Genomic DNA, 21,359 nt, shown 5'->3' with positions numbered 1-21,359 from the left:
CTGGGAGAGGACAAAAGGAAGAACTGGGAGGAGGTCAGAATCCTGGTCTGGCCAGTTTTTCCATTTCAATGAGGGGTGGGGGTGCAACGCTGAGTGGGAACAGTCTGTTTCAGATGCTGCTAGCAACTGGGATTCTTTCTGGAGTTTGCTCACTTGCATTATTACATTCCTGACTGCACTTACTGCTGGAGGCTCTACCTTTTCATTAAGTTTTGGGCTTGAGCCTTTTAAAACGTGCAAACAGATACACAAATGTCTTTGAATTAGCTCAAGCACTATTAAACCACACAGGCCCAACATGAGGTTTTCTTCAGGGGTGTTAGTCAGGGAAGGCTGAGAGAAAGCTATTTGGTGTGTAGTTGCAAGCACTGGATTCTCAAAGCAATTTAATTCTTTTGAAGGAACTGCATTTTTACTTTTGTTTACCTGTTCTTCAGGATCATTGCAAGAGGGCACAGTCACGGTGGGCTGTGTATAGCTTGGCTGGGGGCAGTCTATGGGAGCCAAGACAATTTCTTGGGGAATGACTTTTAAACTCTGCACATGCTCAGAGGCTAAAGTGAATTCTGGCTTCTTGGGCATGGGGGCTGAGGCAGAAATTGGAGGCAAAGGTGACTGACTACCTGTTTCACTGCCTTTGGCGGGGCGGGGTGCTGATTCAATCACTGATTGTTCCTCTAAAGTCTTTAATCTGGCCTCAGTGAGTCTCTGGGATTCCAGGAGATTTTGCATCAGGGTTTTTAAAGTGGCGGTTTCATTATTCTGGCTCTCCAGCAAAGTCTGCATGTTACGGAATTTATTGTGGAGCTGCTCTTTCTCTATTGTGCAAGCATTTAATTTTTCTTTTAATTCCTCATTCTCTTTATTAAGATCATTTATTTTTAAATTCTGTTCTCTATTTACACTTATGAGCTCCTGAATTTTATTTTGCAGCTCTGCCAGGTTTCTTTCAGAGGTGTCTGGCAGAGTTGGTGCTGGGTTCTGGGTGCGAATCACCCTTTGGAATCTTTCCTTCTCTCTTTTAAGTTTCCAGCTATTTTTAGTTCCCGGAGGTCGAAGGCTAGCCTCAACCTTTGGTTTTCTCCCACGGGCAGTTAAGTGGGGAGAGTAATGTGTGACCCCCGGGCATCCCTATTGGAAAAAGGGGTTCCCAGCTGGTGGCGGCTCTCCTAGGTCAGAGGGCTCCTCATGGTCCTTTGGCTGCGGTCTCCAGGGGTCAGCCTGACTTGGGGGAGGGTAGACCTGGTGATTGTATGTGTGCGGTGCCCGAGGGGGCGGGGGCGCCGAGGGCAGCGCAGGTCTCCAGGGCTCAGAGGGTCCCTGTGGGGAGGAAGGGTAGTGACTGGGGGTGGGCGCAAAGGTTACTCCTGGATGAGAGTCCCTTTGGCTGCGGCCCCGAGTGAAGCTACCGCTTCTCCCACGCAAGATGCCACCTCTAGGCTCTGAGTACGAGCTATGCCCTTGGGGCCGATATTGGGAGTGGGGACCATGGTTGGCATACGTGACTGTGTTGATGGGCTCACTCTCTTTCCTATGGGAGGCCGGGGACTTCACATGGCGGATGGCGCCGGTTTCTCGCAACAGGCCAGCAATGCTCCTGATGCGAGACTCCAGGTCTCCCCATGAGATGCTCCCGGGCTCTACTCCTGCCAGGGCTAGGCGGGTGGTACTATTGAGTCCATCTAAGACTGCTCTCCTGAATTCTAACTCGTCAAAGTCGGGTACATCGCTTGCATCTAAATCTACTTCATCTGCTAGCTCAGCAAGAAGCTGCTTTCTGGCTAAATATGCCTCTGGGTCCTCTCCGGGTTTTTGAGACTCTGCGATGTACAGGGCTTTCAAACTCTTGGTGGGCCACAGGAATGCACAAATTTCTTTAATTGCTCCGTACTGACTGTGGGTGGCTAACCTTCGGTTAGAGATATAGGCATTCAGGGCCGAGACTATTTCAGGGGCAGCGCATTGGCGGGCCAGCTGGGCCACATCGGAACCACTAGCGGAGGGCTGGGAGGTGGTCACATGGGTGAACCACTGGATGGCCGTGTCTCGGTTTAGGGGTCCCATACGGTCTGCTATGGCTTGGAGCTCATCGGGCCTCCAATTGCGGGTTTCTTTAACGACCCGGTCTGTCTTCCTGCCATCCTCGTCCATGGATACAATTTCCTTAGTAGCTATTGGATGGAGGGGCTGTGGGGCTTCCTCGGGTTGGGGCAATTGAGATGCCCAGCTATCCTTACTATCTTCTGGGAGGGCCAAGAGGGCTGAGGGGTGCACGGCGGAAATTACGGCCTGTTGCATCCCCAAGTGTCGCTTTAGGGCCTCTAGCTCCCTCTTACAAGCTGAATGGTCCGCGGCTGCGGTTTTAGACTGGTTGTGGTCCGCCATGAACCGGGCAGCATGGGTGAGCTTAGTAATCTCTTCTTGTCCCTCCGTTAATGCGTGCTTAGCCATATCGGCACGAGCGGTGGCCGCTTCAGCCTTGTGCTGGGCGTCCTGGAGGGCGGTAGTTAATCCTTGCTTTTCTAATATGAAATTGACGCGTTCGGCGCGCCACTCGACTGCTTTCTCTTCATGGTCTCTCTCCTGTTCGACTAGTTTGGCCCTGAGACTCTGGATTTCTAGATGCAGGGCGTCCTGTTCTCGTTTGGCTTTCTCCTCTAGCTCCTTCCTTTCTCTGTCCTGGGCTGTTCTGAGCCTCTCTATCTCCTGCTCACTATCTTCCTGCGCTATCTGTAATTTATTTATCAGGGACACGCTGTCCTGTAAGGCAGTGAAAAGTGCCCAAGCTCCGTATCTGTCTTTTTTGCTCGACTTGGGTTTCTCTTTCTCACAAAAATCTTGGAAGGCACTTCTGACTATCTGGAGCGGGTCAGGTCCCTTGAAGGAACCGGCTTCCCAAGGGCAATCTCCCTTCTTGACTAGCCACTTCTCCAGGCGGGGCACGGTGGGGTTTGCCCGGTACATTTTTACTTTTTAGTTTAAGGCTGATCTCGGGGGAGGTTAAAGAGTAGATCAGCGACACCAGGGGTGGGGCGATTAAAGCTGCTCAAGGGTTTTAACAACTTCTTCCTCTCTATGTTCCTTTTGGGAGGTTTATCCTTCCCTCAGGTCCTCAAGGGTTTTTACCAGGGGGTTTTAAGGTTCTACTTCAAGGGGATTTTTAAGGGTTCTACACTCGGCTCTTCTCCACCGGGGGAGAAGGAAAATTCCTATTCCCGTTTCAAGCTTGCCTACAAGCCACGGGACCAGGAAACGTTTACTGGCTCGGAGGGTGCTCTCAAGCTCTCTAAGCCCAAGAACAAAAACGCTCAGTGCTTCCAAGCCTCTGCCTAGAAGCTAAAGCTCAGGGGTCTCCCAAGCCTATACTCGGAAACCCAAAGCTCAGGGGTCTCCCAAGCCTATGTGCTCAGAAAACCAAAAAGGGTTCCCAAGCCTCTGCCCGGAAACTGCAACTAAGGGGTCTCCCAAGCCTCTGCTCAGAAGCCAAAATGCTCTCAAGCTCTCTGCCCAAGAACTATACTCAAAGTGTCCCCAGGCCTCACGCTCAGAGACAAACGGTTAAACTGTCTCCAAGCCTCGACCAAAAGACTAAATGCGCTCAAGGACTGCCTCTGCAAGTCCCCAAGCAAAATTGCTCAGGAGTAAAACCACGGTACTCCCAAGCAGAAAAGCGCTCAAGAGTTCTAACAACTCCCAAGCAAAAGTGTGCCCAAGAGTCCCACTGACTCCCAAGCGAGGTGCGCCCACGAGTCTGACATAAAACTCGCAAGCGGAAAGGCGCCCAAGAGTCTACCTTAAAACTCTTAAGCACGGTGCGGCCGGCTGCCGCGGGGCTTCAGGAACCTGGCTTTAGATTCCCAAAGCTAAACTGACTGAACGAACGGACTATCGATCCCTTCCCGTTTCCTCCGGAGCGGGGATTGAAGCCTAAGTGCTGGCAGGAACGGGGTTTGGACGGACTTAGGAGAGACGGGGGAGGGCGGAAAAGAGTTTTATATGTGCTGCTTCAGGATATATATATCTATAGAGCCTACTTCTGGGATCCCACCCACATAGACGCGTTTAGGCGGCCCGGAAAGTGGCCAGGAACTTCACCAGTTCAGAGGTCCTCACCCACAGTACACCGGTTATAACGGCTGGAGGGCCTCGCGGTGCACCACAAAAGGCAAGTAGTCCAAAGCTGGCTGAAGGAGGAAATGGGGAAAAGCCAACCCACAAGATAGAAATGCTCGCTAGAGCCACACACACTCACACTTTTAATTCCCTGAGCTAAATTGCGCTCTTTACACTGAGGTCTGGAAAATTTTCCTCTAAGTCAGTTCGCTGAAGACACGCGTGTCGACTCACGTGTATTCACACGAACTGGGTTATGCCCGCATTTTCTCCACCAGTAAACTGTTAACAGAACTGCTCTTTATTGTAATGGGGAATTAGCTGTAGCAGTCTGTAACTATTAATATTAAGCGCGGATCTTAACCTATGTTTACGGAGGTCCTGATTCTAGACACTCTAGTGAAAAAGAGGCAGACAAGGAGTAAGGTCCAAACACGTGTATTGAGTGTAGCGTAAGCCTAGCTTGCACAATCATACAAAGAACATACAAGGTCTAAGAAATACAGAGTAGGAAATACAGAGACGTTCGCATTAGCTGGTTCCCAACGATGATAGGGGGAATACTCACTTATCCTGAAGCGAAGCAGAGACGCAACAGCGAGGTGGCCCAATGCCAGCACTGGGACCACAGACGGACAGCAAGGAAGTCTGGATAGGAATGGCCTAAGCACCATGCGGTCTGAGAGACCAGCTTAAATACCCCAAAACGTACCCTGGGGCTGGTGCTGTACTTGGTGGTTCTCACAGATTAAAACAAAGGGTCTAATGGGCTACTGAATGGCTTGGATGGGCCACTTTGGTAATCAGATTGTGATAAGTGACACCTCAGGAAGAGGGGACAAAAGAGGGAGGGGGCAATCCAAGTGGGCTGAAAGGATGTTCCAGCGGACAGGGCTTGTCCTGATGTCATCAGCTTCTGGAATGCGGAGGTTCCTTTGAGATGCATTCTCTAAGTGCTTGGGATGGTCGGCACTTAGTTCCTTCTCCGGGGCGGCTCCTAAGATATGCAGAGCGGGGCGAGGGGCTCTCGCTGCGGACGTGGTGTGCCCGCTTCGCCGAAATGGCTTCTCAAAGCAGTCTTCTTCCCAGGGTCTTCTGGCTGCCTGAGAACATGGATGCCGGCTGGGCATAGCTGGGGCTGGATAGCAGGCTGCCCGGTAGCGAGGGCAAGCTCGGCAACCTACCCGCGGGAGGCTCCAGGCGGGAACTGACCAGGGAGCGCCTAGCCAGGCTCGCTGGAGGTTTCCCCGGCAGGCGCCCGGCTGCTAGCAGCGGCTTGGGCCCATATGAGGCAGGCTTCCATGGAGGCAGGGGGAACAACACTTTAAAACACAGTCCAAAGCAGGAAACAGGCACGGTCCGTGGCAGATGGCAATGCAGGCACGGGGCACACTTGTAACAGAGTCCAAACACACACTAGGAAGTCCAGATACAGGTCAGGGCAGGGCTGCCCAGAAAGAGAGTCCTTTGTGCAGTTAGCCAAACATGGAGTCAGTGAACTACACAGTCTATAGCAGCAGCAGGGTGGTTGACACGCAGGCAGGAAACTGACACGTGTATCAGAGCACACACGTGCAAAGCAGTCTATGGTGCAGCAGTAAAACAGTGACGCAGGAAACTCTTAACACAATTCATAGCAGGCTTTAAAGCAGGGGAGGGGGCCTACTTGGCAACAGTTGTGGATATATATTCTTAGTGAAAAAGATCCAAATTGCCATACAATGTTGGGTAACTTCTAGTTAATTAGGTCTCAGCAATGGTGCCAGTTTATCTGTGGCCCAAACTCAAGTTTTACTTACTTTAACTCAGGGCCAAGCTACAAGTGACGAATGACACTTGAACGGCAAGTGGATTGAGTGGAGGGCAAGTGAACAGGGAGAAATACACTTGCCGTTCAAGTGTCATTCGTCACTTGTAGCTTGGCCCTCTGTTGTGGATTCATTCCTGGGGTTAGTCCTGAGCACCAGTTGTTAAGCAACTGTGGAAATTATAACAGTATGTTTTAGCCCTTTCATTTGCTAGAGTCCACAACGGTGTTAGGCAGATGTGTGGCTGACTTCTCTGTGTGTAGCCATATGACCAACTGTTTCACTCTTACTATTCTTATCAGCGTGGAATGCTGGAGTTTCTTCCCCATTTCTTTTTTAGCTCATTTCTTCTTTTTTTAATTTGAAGAATTCTGGCAGCTGGTTGCCTTTTTAAATTTTTTTTTATTAAAACCTTATAACTCACAAAATTACAATAAGATAACAATATAAAACAATAAACCATACATAACGAGATATAACAGTAACACAGTTTGTAACTTTCTAAAGTACGAGAAGTTATGTCTGGTTCTCTAAGTACATTTTTCAGAAAAAGTATGAATACAGTATCTAATACGATGACTCAGATTCCCAGCTTACATTTTTATATACATATTAAAGGCTTTAAATCCAGGTAAGGAACTGTTATTTTCAATATAATCAAAGAATGGGAACCATTTCTCAATAAAATGCGTAGTTTGCGGGAAGTGTTCTACTTGATAGATTTTGTCATATAATTTCTCAGAAATAAAATGATCCCAAATTTTGTTATACCAATTATCGATTGAGGGGATGGATTTTGATTTCCAAAGTGTAGCTATTGCACTTTTTGCAGCTACTAATAGAGTGGCAATAAGATCTTTTCTTATCAGGGGGGAAAGGGGACCTGGTATTTGTCCCATTGATCTAAAAGAAGGAGCTCTGGTAAGAGGGGAATCTCATAACCCGTTATGTGTTTGATTTCACCTAGGACTTCTTTTTTAGCTCATTTCTGATGTGCTGTAATAATGAAAAGTCTGTAAACAGCATCACCAACTGAGATTAAAGAAAGCAAATATTTATCCTGTGTTGGTCAATGGATGAGTCAGGCAAAACGTGTTGAGCAATCTGAATCAAATAGTTCTCTCTCCGCCAGTTCCAGAAGGTCTGCGGTTTAAAATTAACATTTGGAAATGACATAAAGTTTAAGTAAATAATTCAGCAATGCACAGAATAATCTGTCTTTCTTGATTGCTGTGTACTTTTAAAAAGTGGATCTATGCTTTGTAGCATTGTGGCTGGATTACTGTAATATGCTCTATGTCAAGACTGCCCTTGAAGACAACTGGAAACTGCAGCTGGTTTAGAACATAGCAGCCCAATTATTGTCTGAGAGGTTAGCTGATGGGAGCATCTCTTGCTCCTCTTAAAACAGCTACCTTGGCCACTAGTTTGCTTCCGATCCTTAACAGGCTAGGACCCACATTATCTAAAAGGGTTTTATTCTATCGGTTTTAAACAGTGGCTGTTTCCACACACGTTGGATAATCCACTTTCAAAACACTTTAGTGAACATTTATAACTGATTTTCCATGTGTGGAACAAAAAATCTACTTCTAAAGGATAACTAAAGTGCATTGAAAGTGCATTATTCAATGTGTGTGGAAACGACCAGTAATGTTTTAATTGTGTTGGAAGGCACCTTGAATCATAAGGAAAAACAGCACATACATTTTAAATAAATAAATAAAATAATTAAGATGCCTGGTTTGAAGGGTCTTTGGATCAGACTAATGGAACTCACCAAAGGCCCTGTTTTTGCACAGGGGTGGGGGGGTGTTGACAATGAAGAACCTTTGTGTAGGGTGTGGGACTTGTGGGAGCAATCCCAGACCTACGCTGTTCAGGGGGACTTGTTCAGCTGTCCTTTGCGATATCATTTTAAGGCTCTGTGGATTGTTAATCACTAAGTGATCTTGATTGCCCAGCTAGTGCAGTGCCATATTCAGTTGTGTGAAATAACAGCAGATTATTTTTCTTTCCATTGGCCAGCAGGTATTTGAATGGGCAAGAGCTGGATCATCTGTATTTAAAATCAATATAAAACCAGGGACTGCAGCATCATGAACAAGAACACAAATAGTTTGTATGCCAGGAGCAAAAGTGTAAGTAACTGATTTCTTTAAATTTTTTTAACTGATTGTAAAGAAATAATCAAGGGTTTCCTTGCCTGTTTCATATATTTCCATGGGTACTTGAATATGTTTAAGCCAAAGTGGAAATACTTGTGAAAATCACATCATTTCCTATCTGATTTTGCTCATAATGTCAGTGTGATAGCGCTTTTTTTCTCTTGTGTTTTCTCTCACACGTTTTTCTCTAATTTTGTAATAATCTTTAGAAAAAATGAGTAATTTAATGGTGCTGAATTCATGGGGTTTTTGTTTGTCTATATTGAATCATGTAGGAGGTTTTATTTATTCATTTACAACATTTATATCTTGTCTTTCTGCCTGATTGGGGATGCCAAGTCGGGCAAAAGTTTAAAAGTATATATATTAAAATTTTTAAAAACCATTAAAAAGAATCAAAAAGACATAATTAAAACAAAACCAAGCTAAAATATACATGCAATACCATAAAATGGACTTACATAATAACAACAATTAAAACATAGGATAGAAAGGAGGTATCACTGAGAGAATACCAGAGAAAATGGAAGTTTTCATCTGCTGGCGGAATATGGTAACAGAAGAGTATGTCTAGGCAGGAAGTCCCAGAGTTTTGGTGCCATGGCCCAGGTTGTCACCCACCTAACCTCAGAAGGCCAGAGCACCGGAGAGGACCATAGTGGTCTAGTAGGTTTGCAAGGGAGTAAGTGGCCCTTCAGGTATGCTGGTCCCAAGCCGTATTGGGCTTTAAAAGTCAACTTCAGTCTCTTGAATTAAGCCTGGAAACAAATTGGGAGCCAGTGTAGATGTGCCCAAACGAGAGTGATATGGTCCCTATGACTGACTCCAGTTAACATCCTGGATGCAACAGCTAAACCTTCTGAACACTTTTCAAGGTTAGTCCTACATAAAGCACATTGCAGTAATCTAAACTCGATGTAACCAGGGCACGTGCCACAGTGGCCAGATCTTATCTGCCCAGGAAAGGCTGCAGCTGTCTAACCAGTTAAAGGTGGTAAAAAGCACTCCTGGCCACGGTGGCCACCTGCTTATCCAGCAATAGGCCATGGGTCCAAGAGCACCCCAAACTAGGAATCTATTCCTTCAAGGGCAGTGCTACCCCATCCAGTACAGGCCACACCTTAAGTCCTGGGTCAGATCTTCCATTTACCCATATCTCTCAAAATACGATACTTCTATTGTGTATGCACGCTAAAAACAAAGAAAATGAGCAAGACCATAACAGGAACATTAAATCATTAACAAAGTAAGTGTTTATCAGTATTAAGCAGGGCTTTTTTCCTGCTGGCACAGACCAGGTGTACTGTACCAGAACCTCTTTTGGCCAGCAGGGGTTGGGCTGTCTGTGCTGGGGTACTGGCACATAAAAAAAAAAGCACTGGTCTCCATAAGGGTGACAGGCCATTCACCTCTGTGGGTTGCTAAGAGAGGCCACCTGCAAGCAGGGGCATCCCCTGCCTGCTTGGCTTCCTGAGCCAGGCTGGAGCCACCTGCACTTCTGCCAAAAACATGCTGGAACATCCCTTTAGGTTTTCTTCCAAATTCTTTCACTGTAATTATGGGTGGGACTGTGGAGTGATTGATGCTGGGAGAAGTCTGCCTAGCAGGGGGGGGGGGTCACAACTTACTGTCCTGTTGCCAATCAGCTGCCTCATCAAACCCCTGTTGAGTACAGCTGGACAGGAGGCATGGCGAGGTCACGCTGAATTGAGCCACGGAGGGTGCAAGGGAAGGTTGGAGTAACTAGGGTGAGGGAAGGAGTCTGATCTGGTTGTGCTTGAGCTGCAGCTCCAACGGACAAGATGGAGGAGGACATAGGTGTCTTTCAGGGGCCACCACGGGGTTTTTCAGTGTCTTCTATGCAGCCTAGGGGACATAGCATTTATTAGAAGATTTAAAGGTGACACCTTCATTTCGACCCAGCCAGGGTTCCCATGCCTCTTTAACAGTTGCAGGACAGAAACTTGATGGGTGAAGCTTTATTTGCCTGGGGTGAGGGAATTTGTCTCTAAAATGTCTCGAGGCCTAAGAGCCTTGCTAAAAAAACAAGGTGGCAACTCTGAGTTGTTCTTTTAAAAGAACTCTCCAGCCTGAATTTGTTAAATTAGGATTGGGACTCCTCTGGCTTGACCAGATTTGTTAAATTAGGACTCCTCTGACGAAAGACTGGTGATTTCTCATTCATTACAGATATCAACTATCTTGACTTTCTTTGTGGCAGTACTCATTGGTACAGATTACTGACACCTTGTGTGGGTGCTCTCCCAAGTCCTTAGGCAGGAGTTGGTGAAAATCAGTGCAAACTGTCCAGTGCTCTGCATGCAGGCTTGGTCTAGTTTCCTCTGAAGTAAGGCCTCAGGCTTGACTGGTTAGACTTGGGAGGCTCCACTAGAGCTGGAGGCAAGATGCTGGCACACAGGGCTTGTACATAGTGTATCGGTTTACCTAGCAATGCAGCCTTCTCAGGCCTCAGTCTAATTAGGCTGAGAGGTAATCTGTCTGAGCTCCTGAGACTAAGCTGTGCCCTGGCCAGGATCCTGCAAAGCAGCAGCACTCTCAAAGCCCTGTGCTGGGTCCAGGCACTGATCGCGTGCTGCCGGTCTGTCACTTCACTTCCTTTGTTCTGTCTTAGCCTGGGTCTTGCTGACACTGTTCTTGCAGAGGGGCACTGGGTCCTGAGGAATTGCAGGCCCAGGTTTGTGTCCTAGTGGTTATCTTTGAGGCTGGTGGCAAGGTCTCCCTGGCAGGGTGGCCTCAGGCACTACTGGAGCGTGGTTGGCAGGTGCCCCTCCAGTGCCAGGCCCTCTCTGACCCCTCTGGTCCCCTGGCCTTGGCTCAGCAGACTCTTCATCTGAGCACTCCGAGTCCGAAGGTCACTCTAAGCCTTACTTCCTTCACGAGTTCTCCATGGAGCCAACCCAGGCTTCCACAGATACACAGCAGCTTTGGCGAACGGCTTGCAGAAAGAAAGGAGAGCCCGAATGCTGAAGGGGAGGGAGAGCTCTTGCCTTTCCCCAAAGCTTTTTTCCCTATGCAAAAAGAGTGTGTGTGTGTGGGGGGGGGGGAGAGTTTCTTGTTTCATCTGCTCCACATGGAGGTATTTTGTGCATGTGAGGTAGTGGAAATGGGAAAACTGTCCTACCCCTCATTATTTTTGCATTGGGGGGGAAAGCTTAGGAGAAAGACAGGAGCTCTCCTTCCTCTGGTGGCAGCTTTCCAAGCTCATTTTGGGCTCTCCTGGGCCGTTTCCACATGGCTTACCTGAAGCTGTGCCATGCCGCAACGTTGCGGATCGTGCCGGGGAAAACGCGAAATATCGCGTTTTCTTGCACGAGTTTTGCGCGACGTCGCACAAAACTCGCACGAGAAAATGCAATATTTCGCGTTTTCCCCGGCACGATCTGCAATGTTGCAGTATGGTGCGGCTTCAGGTAAGCCATGTGGAAATGGCCCTGTTTTTATGCAAGCCATTCCCCAGAGCTGCTGTGTGTGTTGGCATGAGCACGAGTTGGCTCCATTCAGAACTCATGAAAGAAGAACATTTAGAGTGACTCGAAGTCATTGCCTGTGTTAGAGGGGTTCATGACATGACCCTATATACGTATACTGGCACCCTTTAAAAAATAGCAAAAAAACCCCCTGCCAAACGTCAATGATTTTTGTTTCTGAATTTGTCCTTGCTGGTGGTTAAATAATTGATAAAATCTAGAGCTTTGAAAAACAAAGTGATGCAAAGCTCATTAGTAGCCTATTGTTAACTTGAATTACTTAAATATTGTAGGTGGGGAAAAATGATTTCATCAGGCTAGCATTTGGCAAAATATTGAATTACACCTCATGGGGTCTACTAAAGAGATTATCCTTTTTTTAAAAATTTTTTAGATGCAGGCCACAGAAAATCCTAAACTCTTAATCTGTTTGCAGTGAGTTAACATCCACTTTCAACTGTCACTATAATAACAATGATTGTATTGTGGAAACAGGACCTGTAAATGCAAAGCAAATTAATGCCTCAAATTAATTAAAGGAGATTAAGGTGAAGATTATTTCCTTGGTAAGAGGAGAACATTATTAATTTTTTGTATGTTTCATATTCATGATCTTTACTGCAGTGATTCTAGGATTTCAGCTTCATCTGCAGCCCATCTCTGATTTCATGGACTTCACACAATGTCACAGCACATGCATTATTCCCTACATAAGAGATCCCTGCAGGTGCATGTTCTGTCTGTATCAGATAGTGAGGGCTATTCACATGAAAGACAACCTGCTCTTATCTGTTCTGTCTCTCCTATTGCTTTGATTCTTTCACACAAAGGCAGCCATGAAAGGCCCTTTAGAGCGTTACTTCTGCTTTTTCATGCTGCTGGAATATGCAGAAAAGATGCTGGGAGGAGTGTGTGTCTGCAAATGTACCTTGCCAGGTGTGAGTTCAAATCCCAACACAGAGTGGGTGGCTTCCAGTGATGATGCAACGTGAAATTAACTGGCTATGCAGAGCAAATGATGTACATAAACAGCTTGTTGTGTGGAATATTGTCCTTTATTTGACAAGTTGAGGTTTTATTCTTTCTTTCAGCCAAAAATTGATGCTCAAAGCAGATAAAATCCAATACCAATATGAATTAAAACAACAACTTTCCATTTATATACCCCCTTCAGAACAATGCCCATTCAGAGTGGTTTACAAAGTATGTTATTATTATCCTCACAACAATCACCCTGTAAGGTGGCTGATGAGTCACATGACTCATTGTCTGATTTATTTACTTCATTTATACCCTCCTTTTATCCCCAGTGGGGAACCAAAGTGACTTACAACATTTTCCCCTCTTCAATATTATCCTCACAACAACTCTGTGAGGTAGGTTAGCCTGTGTGACTGGCCCACAGATACCCAGTGAGCTTCCACTGCAGAACTGGGGTTTGAACCTGGGTCTCCCAGATCCTAGTCTGATGCTCTAAATGCTACCCTATGCTGGCTGTCAGCAACACACTGTGGTAGGTGGAGCTGGAAGGGTGTTTTTCAGGAGCTGGATCCAGACGCCACAAAGGGCTGCTTGGCTGCTGTCTCCTCTCCTTCCCACGGTCTCATGCTGCTGTCTCCCCACAGCCCCAGTGTTTCAACTCAAAAATTCCCATTAAATATTTCTCTTGTGTGAATCAAACCCGTGAATCTTTATTTTTCTGCCAATTTCTTTTCCTTCTTTTCATTTTATGTGACTGCAAACATTTATTTTTGTGTCAATTACATACAAATAGTCCTCAAATTAAGGTGCTCATAGCTTTCTTTGTCTCATAAACCTTACTCTATTGGTTAGTTTGTTCAGTAGGTTTTTTTTGGGGTGGGGGGACCTTGCATCTGGCAGGATTTCTGCCCTGTACTGCGTATTCCTTCTGTTGTTGAAAACACAATAGTAAAAGAAGATGTATTCGGCTGATACCTGCGCAAAGATCAGTCACTGCTTATATGTTTTCTGTTATCACTGCCAGGGAGACAAGGGACAAAACCGGCATTAGTTGGCTGCATTGGCTCTACTAACATTGATTACTCTGCCCTCTGCCCCACCACCCACAGTGGGTACCAGCTGTCACCAATTACTGGCTGAGTACCCAGTTGACACGACGATTTCTCCACGTGATTGTGGGCATGCAACATGGGAGCAAATGAGCTACAGTTATTCATGTGTAAGGAAACTGTGTGTACAAATTAGCACAGAAATGACCAAATTATCTAAAAGAGAATTTCAAAGGCAAACACACACACATATTGTAGGCTGAACTGAATGTTTAGGGTGAATATTTTCATCATGAAGGAGAGCCTTTAATGCGCTCCGAAATGTTTCCAAAAGGCACCCTGCCAACACTTCCTTTTTCAGGAAAGGTCACTGTTGTTCACTGCTCTGATTTGGCACCATTGGTGTTTCAAAAGGAGACGTACAATCATGTTTCAACCTTCCTGCACTTTACAATGCAGTTGAGATTGTGGTAGTAGTACTGGGATTAATATTCCTGTGAGAGCTTGAAATCTATGTAAGTGAAGGAAGGAAGGATGGACGGATCAAACTATCGGACTTGTGACCAAGTGCTCCAGAAAGTTGTCAGCCCCAGAAAGCAAATGCTTGGATATGTCTGGGGTCTTCTGCTCTGGATGCCAGTGAGCATATTCCTACAGAAAGCTCTTCAGGAGGAACCAACTGGTGTGAAAAACTGAGGGCGTACAAGAAAGGAGTTCTTCCTCAAAAATATAGAACAATCAGTCTCGGCACTGTGGAGCAGATGGCAACGGCAGCAGCAAATGTCAGGAAGGAACCAAGAGGCTGGTTTTTGCCCTGTGTGCTTATGCTGGCATGGGAAAGAGAGGATGGAGTGGGATCTTGAACTCGGATTAATTCCAGAGGGGTTGCTGTGTTCTGCCTGCCTCCAGCGAAAGCAACAGAGAATCTTGTAAGACTTCAAAGGCTCAAAAACTGGCTGTGGCCTAAGCTTTTGCGCATTAGACCCCATTTTCTTAGATGCGTGAACTGGTTGCCTAAGTGAATAGGAATATTCTGTATCTGAGCAACTTGCTGGATTTCCATGTTATGCTGCTACATTAGCTGTCGTTCATAATGACAAATTCCAGAGGAGTAACTATGTCCGTCTTTTGTCATGTTGCTAGTTCTGTTACTTGAGAAACAGGTTGGCGCTGTTGCTAGAAGCGCCTTCTAACAATTATATCTGGTTCATCAACTTTTCCTCCGTTAGACTCCGCCCATCTGGCCATCTTGAGAGGTAACCTCGCAGTTGGGCAACTGTATCATGTTTTACAATTTGGAAGCTCATTTGGGGGAAAATGTGTTTGCCTGCCTGTTATCAGGGGCGAGTCATCTTGAAGATGTTATACTTTTTAAAAAGCAAAACCATTGGCTGCCTGTTTGTTTCTGAACTCAGTTCAAAGTTCTGGTTCTTATGGTGAAAACCCTTCAAAGGGTTTTTACGATGAGGGCATAGGAATCCATGCACCAGTCAGCCCGGCTTCTTCTCACCATCCCTCCACCTAGAATTGCACATTTTTCCTTTATCAGAGCTTGCACCCTTTGTATGTGTGTGTGTGTGCCATTTTGGAATGGCCTACCAGAGCTGGGTTTAGAGAGAGATCATTAGGAGACTTGCAGGGGACATCTCGTCTCCCCCTTCCCCGTTATTTCCTCTTTCCTTCTTCCTGGCAACCTTTTTTTTTTGCCTCTGCAGATGATGGGTGTTGTTTTGAACCCCCAATGCATCATTTTTTACTTTTTGTATTTTATGCAACCCTTAGGGGTTGTCACGGGTTGCAGAAGCCTCTGCCGTGTTTCCAAGTGGCCCCGATCACCAATGGCTATTTGGTTCTCTAGGATCCAAACGACTGATTTACTTAATTTACACGCAACTATATGTAGTAGATAGAATAAAACAGGTAGGCTGGTGCATAGTTTAGATTTGCACAGTCTACTTGCATAGTTGACACATACACTTTGCATTTATTTGGAAGAATAAAGTAAAAATAGATTGCAAAGAGAATAGTATTTACCGCTCGCTCAGATATGCAGGGCTGGCACACCTAAGCCGATTCATTTCAGTGGATTTAGGCATCACTAACACTGTATAGAATTGTGCTGTAAAAACATGATGGCATTGAACTGAACACGTAGATGGGATTCAGTATGATTACTGACAAAAGGAAAAAAAGAAAATTTTCTGGGCAGATTCACTGTTGTTTTGGAACACTGGAAGCAATAAAATATCATTGTTGGATGGATAAAAAAAATTCTTTTTGATCTTCTAGCCAATTCTCTGGTTGTTCTTGCGTCATACATCCTATATGCCACATTCCTTTAGCAGGGGCTTTAGAACATAACGTGATAATGCATATTAAGTGAGCTGTAATAATAAGGATGAATGCATGCAGAGTTTAATGCTTTTTATTTTCATAGACAATTGTTAAAAATCTTCTTTGCAAATATTAGGCATGAATATTAAATGTCTGTTTTCCTTGAGGGAGGAGGGGAGATGTAGTTATCAAAAATTCATGGTTCAAAAGAGTAGAGAGTTGGCTGTTACAAGGTCTAGACTGAAATCTTCCACCTGTGGGTGGTGTTTTCCCTTTTAAATTCTTTTCAGGACAGTAAGTGGTACTTGCCAGGGTATGATGTTTTCATGTGGGCCACTGGGCTGAGTGAGGAGGAGGAAGGGGGAAAATCTCTCCTTTTGCCTCTTCCATCTGCAGAATTGCACTGATGGATGAGTGGGCAACTTTACCCCTTGTCTTGCCTTGCTCCTGCACAGCAGCCCACATGGCTATTATTTCATGTGGATCCCGTGACACTTGGAATCATCTTTCCTAGAGCCAAGCTACAAGTGACGCCTGACACAGGTTGGACACTTGTCAGCTTCCCTCAAGTTTTGATGGGAAATGTAGGCATCCTGGTCTTGCAGCTGTAATGGAGAGCCAAGCTGTAAAACCAGGATGCCTACATTTCCCATCAAAACTTGAGGTAAGCTGACAAGTGTCCAACCTGTGTAAGGTATCACTTGTAGCTTGGCTCCTAAAGTCAGAGGGGACTGCTAGGGGAGGAGAAAGCAGGAGAGCAGGATTAATATGGATCATTTTGGATTCAACCAACTGAATACAGTAAATAAGTGTAGGCATTTGTATGTGTAAAGGTAAAGCAATGTACAAAAATATGCATAAAATCCGATCAATAATAAAGAAAAAGATCAAGCTAGATTAAAAAAAAACCTTGCACAATTTGTAAAATAGAAAACCTGGATTTCAACTACAGACTGATAGGTAAAGTTGAACTTTAATAGAACTTCGATTTCAAACTCTGACTTCAAAATTTGAACGTCAGCTGAACGGACATTGAAGAGCTTGAACAATGATATTGCATAATGACATCTTTCAGAGTCAACAAGCCTCCTGAGTGTTGAGATATCTGAAAACAGGCAGAAATCTGAAAAAAGAGGCAAAAACCAAGTATAAGATATTTAAATGAGGCATGTTAAATGATGCAGAAGTTACACAGTAGGAGCATACTTACAGCAACAGACAGTGCACAGTAGTATAGTCTACAGTCCCTGTCCCTTTACCAAAGTAACTTTCTAGACCATTTCCTTATAGTATATCTGTGTAAAAAAAGACTTCCCGAAAAACCAGCAAAGTGGGGGCCAAGCTGTTCCATAAGGTGAGGGCTGCAACATTGAATGTGTGTATATGGGCAGTCATTGATTTTGCCCCTTTGCAGGGTATCACCTGCAGAAAGCCATGCTTAGATGAGCAAAGCTGCCATGGTGGAGGGAGGTGGTCCTGCAGGTATGAGGGCTTGAGACCATGAGGGGCTTTGTATGAGAGAGTCGAAATCTTGAAGGGAGCCCAGTAGCTGATGGGTAGCCAGCCAGTGACTGCTGAATGGGAGTAATATTAATGCTTAATTATTTTCTCTAAAAGCTATGAAAACTTAATACTGCACATGGAATATCCTCCCCAAGGGTAAATAATACTAGGTCAAGAAAATTGAGGGGAGGGGGACTGAAACCCTCCCACCATTATGTAGTCCTGATCTGAACTGGGTACCTGTGGCAGTGACACTTAGGCAGTTCGTTCACCACAGTTGTCTGACTGTGGGGAATTTAGGTCTGGCCTAACTTGTTAAAAATGTAATGTCTGGTTTGAACTATATATATGATTGAGCAAAATAACTACTACTGTATAGTAAGAAAAAAAAATCTCATACAAGAGTCTCCATTAAAAACTTTAATTTGCTTGAGTCAAATCAGCTATATCCGACTTGAAATCTCATACATAAAAGTTTGTGGATATAACATAAAAGGAAACCTGAAATTACAAACAAGTAAACTCCATGTTTTTCATTTATAAACCTTTAGGTGTCACTGTTTCTAATGTGAATAACCAGTAGGATTCATGTTGAAGATTAAAAAAAAGATTACAAAAAATGAAAATAATTTTCCAAGTGTATACATTTTGAGAAGTGATTGACCAATGGGCCTTCTTTCCTGCATTTTGTTCATTTTACCTTTACATTTTCTTATTCATTCCTTAAGAGAACAGTAATTTCCCTAAGCATAGTAACTTGCATCCTCCATAAATCATGTACTGAATGTTGAAGTTAGCAAAGGACTGTATTAACCCATTAAAAACAATTACCAATTTGATATAGTCACCTAAACAGTGAAACTAAGTTAGTGGTTTTAGAAGGGTGTAGCTCTGCTTAGGGCAGCATGTCTTTGGATGTGTTTTTTTGCAGCAAAAGAACTACACCCAAGATTATGCTCTTAATCTGTAACCAGAATCATTCTAAAACTTAAAATGATGCTTCGCTTCTCCCAGAACCTTATTAGATCTAGTAAAGTATGATGGGGACACAGATTATATCTTGTGTGTTTGACTAGGGCATCTTTGCCCTGGAAAAAGCATTAGATCCCCCCCATAAGAAACAATAGAGAGTTGCTGCAGGCACCTTGCTCAGGGCCTGTAGAATTGGATCCCTTGACCCAATATTTTTTGCAACTTAGGGGATCTTTAATGGACAGAGAACCCTCAGTTCTCTGCAGTTTTTTTGTAATTTGCTTGAAAAACATCCCCTCCACCCCCCCAGAAAGATTCTCCCATAGGGAATAATGAATCCAGATAATTTTGGAATTCTGAAAAAAAAAAGAATCCAAATAACAAAACTGGTACGGGATGACCCAAATATTGGGTATACTGATATTTATGGCCTTCCCAATACCCAATTGTGAAAAAATATTGGGTTTTATAAAACTCTATATCCCTAGTGGGGATACAGGTCTGTTTATTTAGATGCCGTTAGAGCTACAAATATACTTGGAATGCTGGGAGAGGAATCACAGAAATAAAGCTACGTTTTTAACCAAAGCATATTCTCGGCACAGGAAAGACACTTTTGAGCTTTCTCTGTAAGCATTTTAAAAAGTCAACACAAGCTACAAAATGCTGATCTGATTTTTCTTCGCTGTGTGAGCTTTGCAAATATTATTATTTAATGTCCAACTCTTCTTGTTCTATGGCAGAACGTTTCATATCATTGATCTGCCAGCTGGTGGCTATTTCAACATTACACAAAGCATGCTGAGATCCAGACATTGCATAGGGAAAGCAGTCTGTGGCAAGGTGGGTGAAAATAAGGAAGTGTTTTATAACTGGGAAGTGGAGGAGGAGGAGGAGGATTTCCCAGCTACAAGAAGTGCAAGTCTTTAATGGATTTGTCTTCCCACTCACCCACCCAAATATGCTTGTGAGAAATGAGAGGGAAAAACAGTAACTACTGCCTAACAAAAGGGAGTAAAAAGGTTTTTCTCTAGAGGATGAAAAATTGCTGAGTGTGGCTGCCAAGTTGGTCCCTTAAGAAATCAAAACTGGAGGGGGAGATTGACATCTTTAATTGGAACAATTTCTGTTGCTGTAAGCATTCAAGATTTTAAACAAACCAGCAGAAGCAACAGACTGATCTTTTGAAGCAGCTTACCTCTCAGTCCTCTTTTCTCCACTGAAACAAGCCTATGTCAAAGGGAAGGACACATCATTAACTTGTGTAACTCACTGCCATAGGAAGTAACTGTGGCCCCTAGTTTACATGGAATTAGATGAACATATGATGAACAGGTCTATCAATGGCTGTTAGCCATGGTCGCTAAAAGGAAGCTCCAAGTGTAGAGGCAGGGTACTTCTGACTCCTAATTGTTGGAGGGCAGAAGCAAGAGGAGGATTTGACCTCCACGTGCTTCTTGTAGGCCTTCTGGGGCATCAGGTTGTCCTTTGAGAAACAAGGTGGGCTGTAGTTCTGCGTCTGTTCTTTTGCATACCTGTCTGTATTTGCTCACATCACATGAATTGTGTTTCTGTATTATTAATGTATCACTATAAAATAAAGGTGCAGGAAAATCATATTTCTGGTGAGAAAGCCAAACCCTGGAATCTTTGCCCTACTACCCACCCTTCTTCTTTGCCATTGAAAATGGCAGTTGTATGTTTGAATGAACAACAGCCCATAGGATACCATGCAAGAAATAATGGAATGAGATTGGTTTGTGCCACTTCTTCTTAACCTGAAGGGTGCTGGAAAATGTCAGAATTTTCTGGTAAATCTCAAAAATCACTGTATATTGATATTTTACTAGTAAATCAAAGAAATTGGAATAGCTTATTACCTATAGACATTGGGTGGTTCTAGAGTTTTACTGGTGAATAAAGATGGGCACAAACCAGGAAAATTCCGAACCATGTGGTTCATGGTTTGTCGTGTTTCATGAACCATGAACGTTCGTGAACTTGCCCTAGTTCATGAACCAGTTCGTTCAGTTCATGAAAACATCACTTCTGGGTCAGCAGAAGGTCTGCAGAGAGCCCATCCCCCTCATTGCCTAGGAAACTGATTGATTGGCACCAGGGTGTCTGCAGTGACAAACTGATATGTGAACCAAACGAACCAGGTTATATTTGTCACAGTTCATGAGAAATGAGCTCCCATGAACCACCGGTTCACGAACCACAAACTGGCTTGGTTCATGATGAACTTTGGTTTGTATTTCGGTTCATGCCTGCCTCTACTGGTGAAATAATTGTGTCACAAGGGTTGTTTTAAACATTTACAAATCTGCCTTGCTAAACTTACCAGTGAGTGATATGAGATTAAAAAATTGTAAAAGGATATAGTAGTTGTAGAGATGTCGTATGTTGATAACTGCTGGTTAATTTTCAAAATTAACTAAGTATCTTGAATTTACTATTACTAATACATGACTTTCCCAACTAATCTATATTATATGCACAGCTTAATCCTGTAGGTGGTTACTTGAGATTAAGCCTTGCTGATTTCAGTGGAGTTTACTTATGAGTTAAGATTTTGTTCTAAGTCTTATAAACTGCTACTGGTTTGTTTGAGTCAAGGAAATTGATCGGGGGGTTTAAATGCCCCTTTCTGTGCTGCTTTGCAGCAGCAGGTAAAAGGGCATTTCACCCCCCACCAGCTTGGATCAGCTGCTTGTCAGAGAGATCCCCGACAAGCAGCTGATTGGGGTTTAAATGTCCCTTTCTGTGCTGCTTCACAGCAGCAGGGAAAGGGGCATTCCCCCCACTGGCTTGGATCAGCTGCTTGTCAGGGAGATCCCTGACAAACAGCTGATCGGGGGGGGGAGTTAAATGCTCCTTTTTGTGCTGCTTTGCAGCAGCAGGGAAAGGGACATTCCCCCCACTGGCTTGGATCAGCTGCTT

At 44.5% G+C, this 21,359-nt stretch overlaps 1 protein-coding gene across 3 annotated transcripts in view; it reads left to right on the top strand.

Annotated features, from left to right (window-relative positions):
- Positions 1-7,958: 7,958 nt before the first annotated feature.
- Positions 7,959-21,359, top strand: part of PDE4D (phosphodiesterase 4D) — a 741,318-nt gene continuing 727,917 nt past the window's right edge. For 2 of the 3 annotated variants that reach the window (XM_054987001.1, XM_054987000.1), the window contains exon 1: positions 7,959-8,062. In XM_054987001.1, coding sequence (XP_054842976.1) covers positions 8,021-8,062 — 42 coding nt within the window. In that variant the 5' untranslated portion in view covers positions 7,959-8,020. The remainder of the gene's footprint in view (positions 8,063-21,359) is intronic. The other variant, XM_054986992.1, reaches the window with a different exon arrangement.

This window comes from Eublepharis macularius, chromosome 8 (assembly GCF_028583425.1).
Source record: "Eublepharis macularius isolate TG4126 chromosome 8, MPM_Emac_v1.0, whole genome shotgun sequence".
Lineage (NCBI taxonomy): Eukaryota > Metazoa > Chordata > Lepidosauria > Squamata > Eublepharidae > Eublepharis > Eublepharis macularius.
The sequence above is the reverse complement of the archived record's forward strand: the minus strand, read 5'-3'. Positions and strand labels throughout refer to the sequence as shown.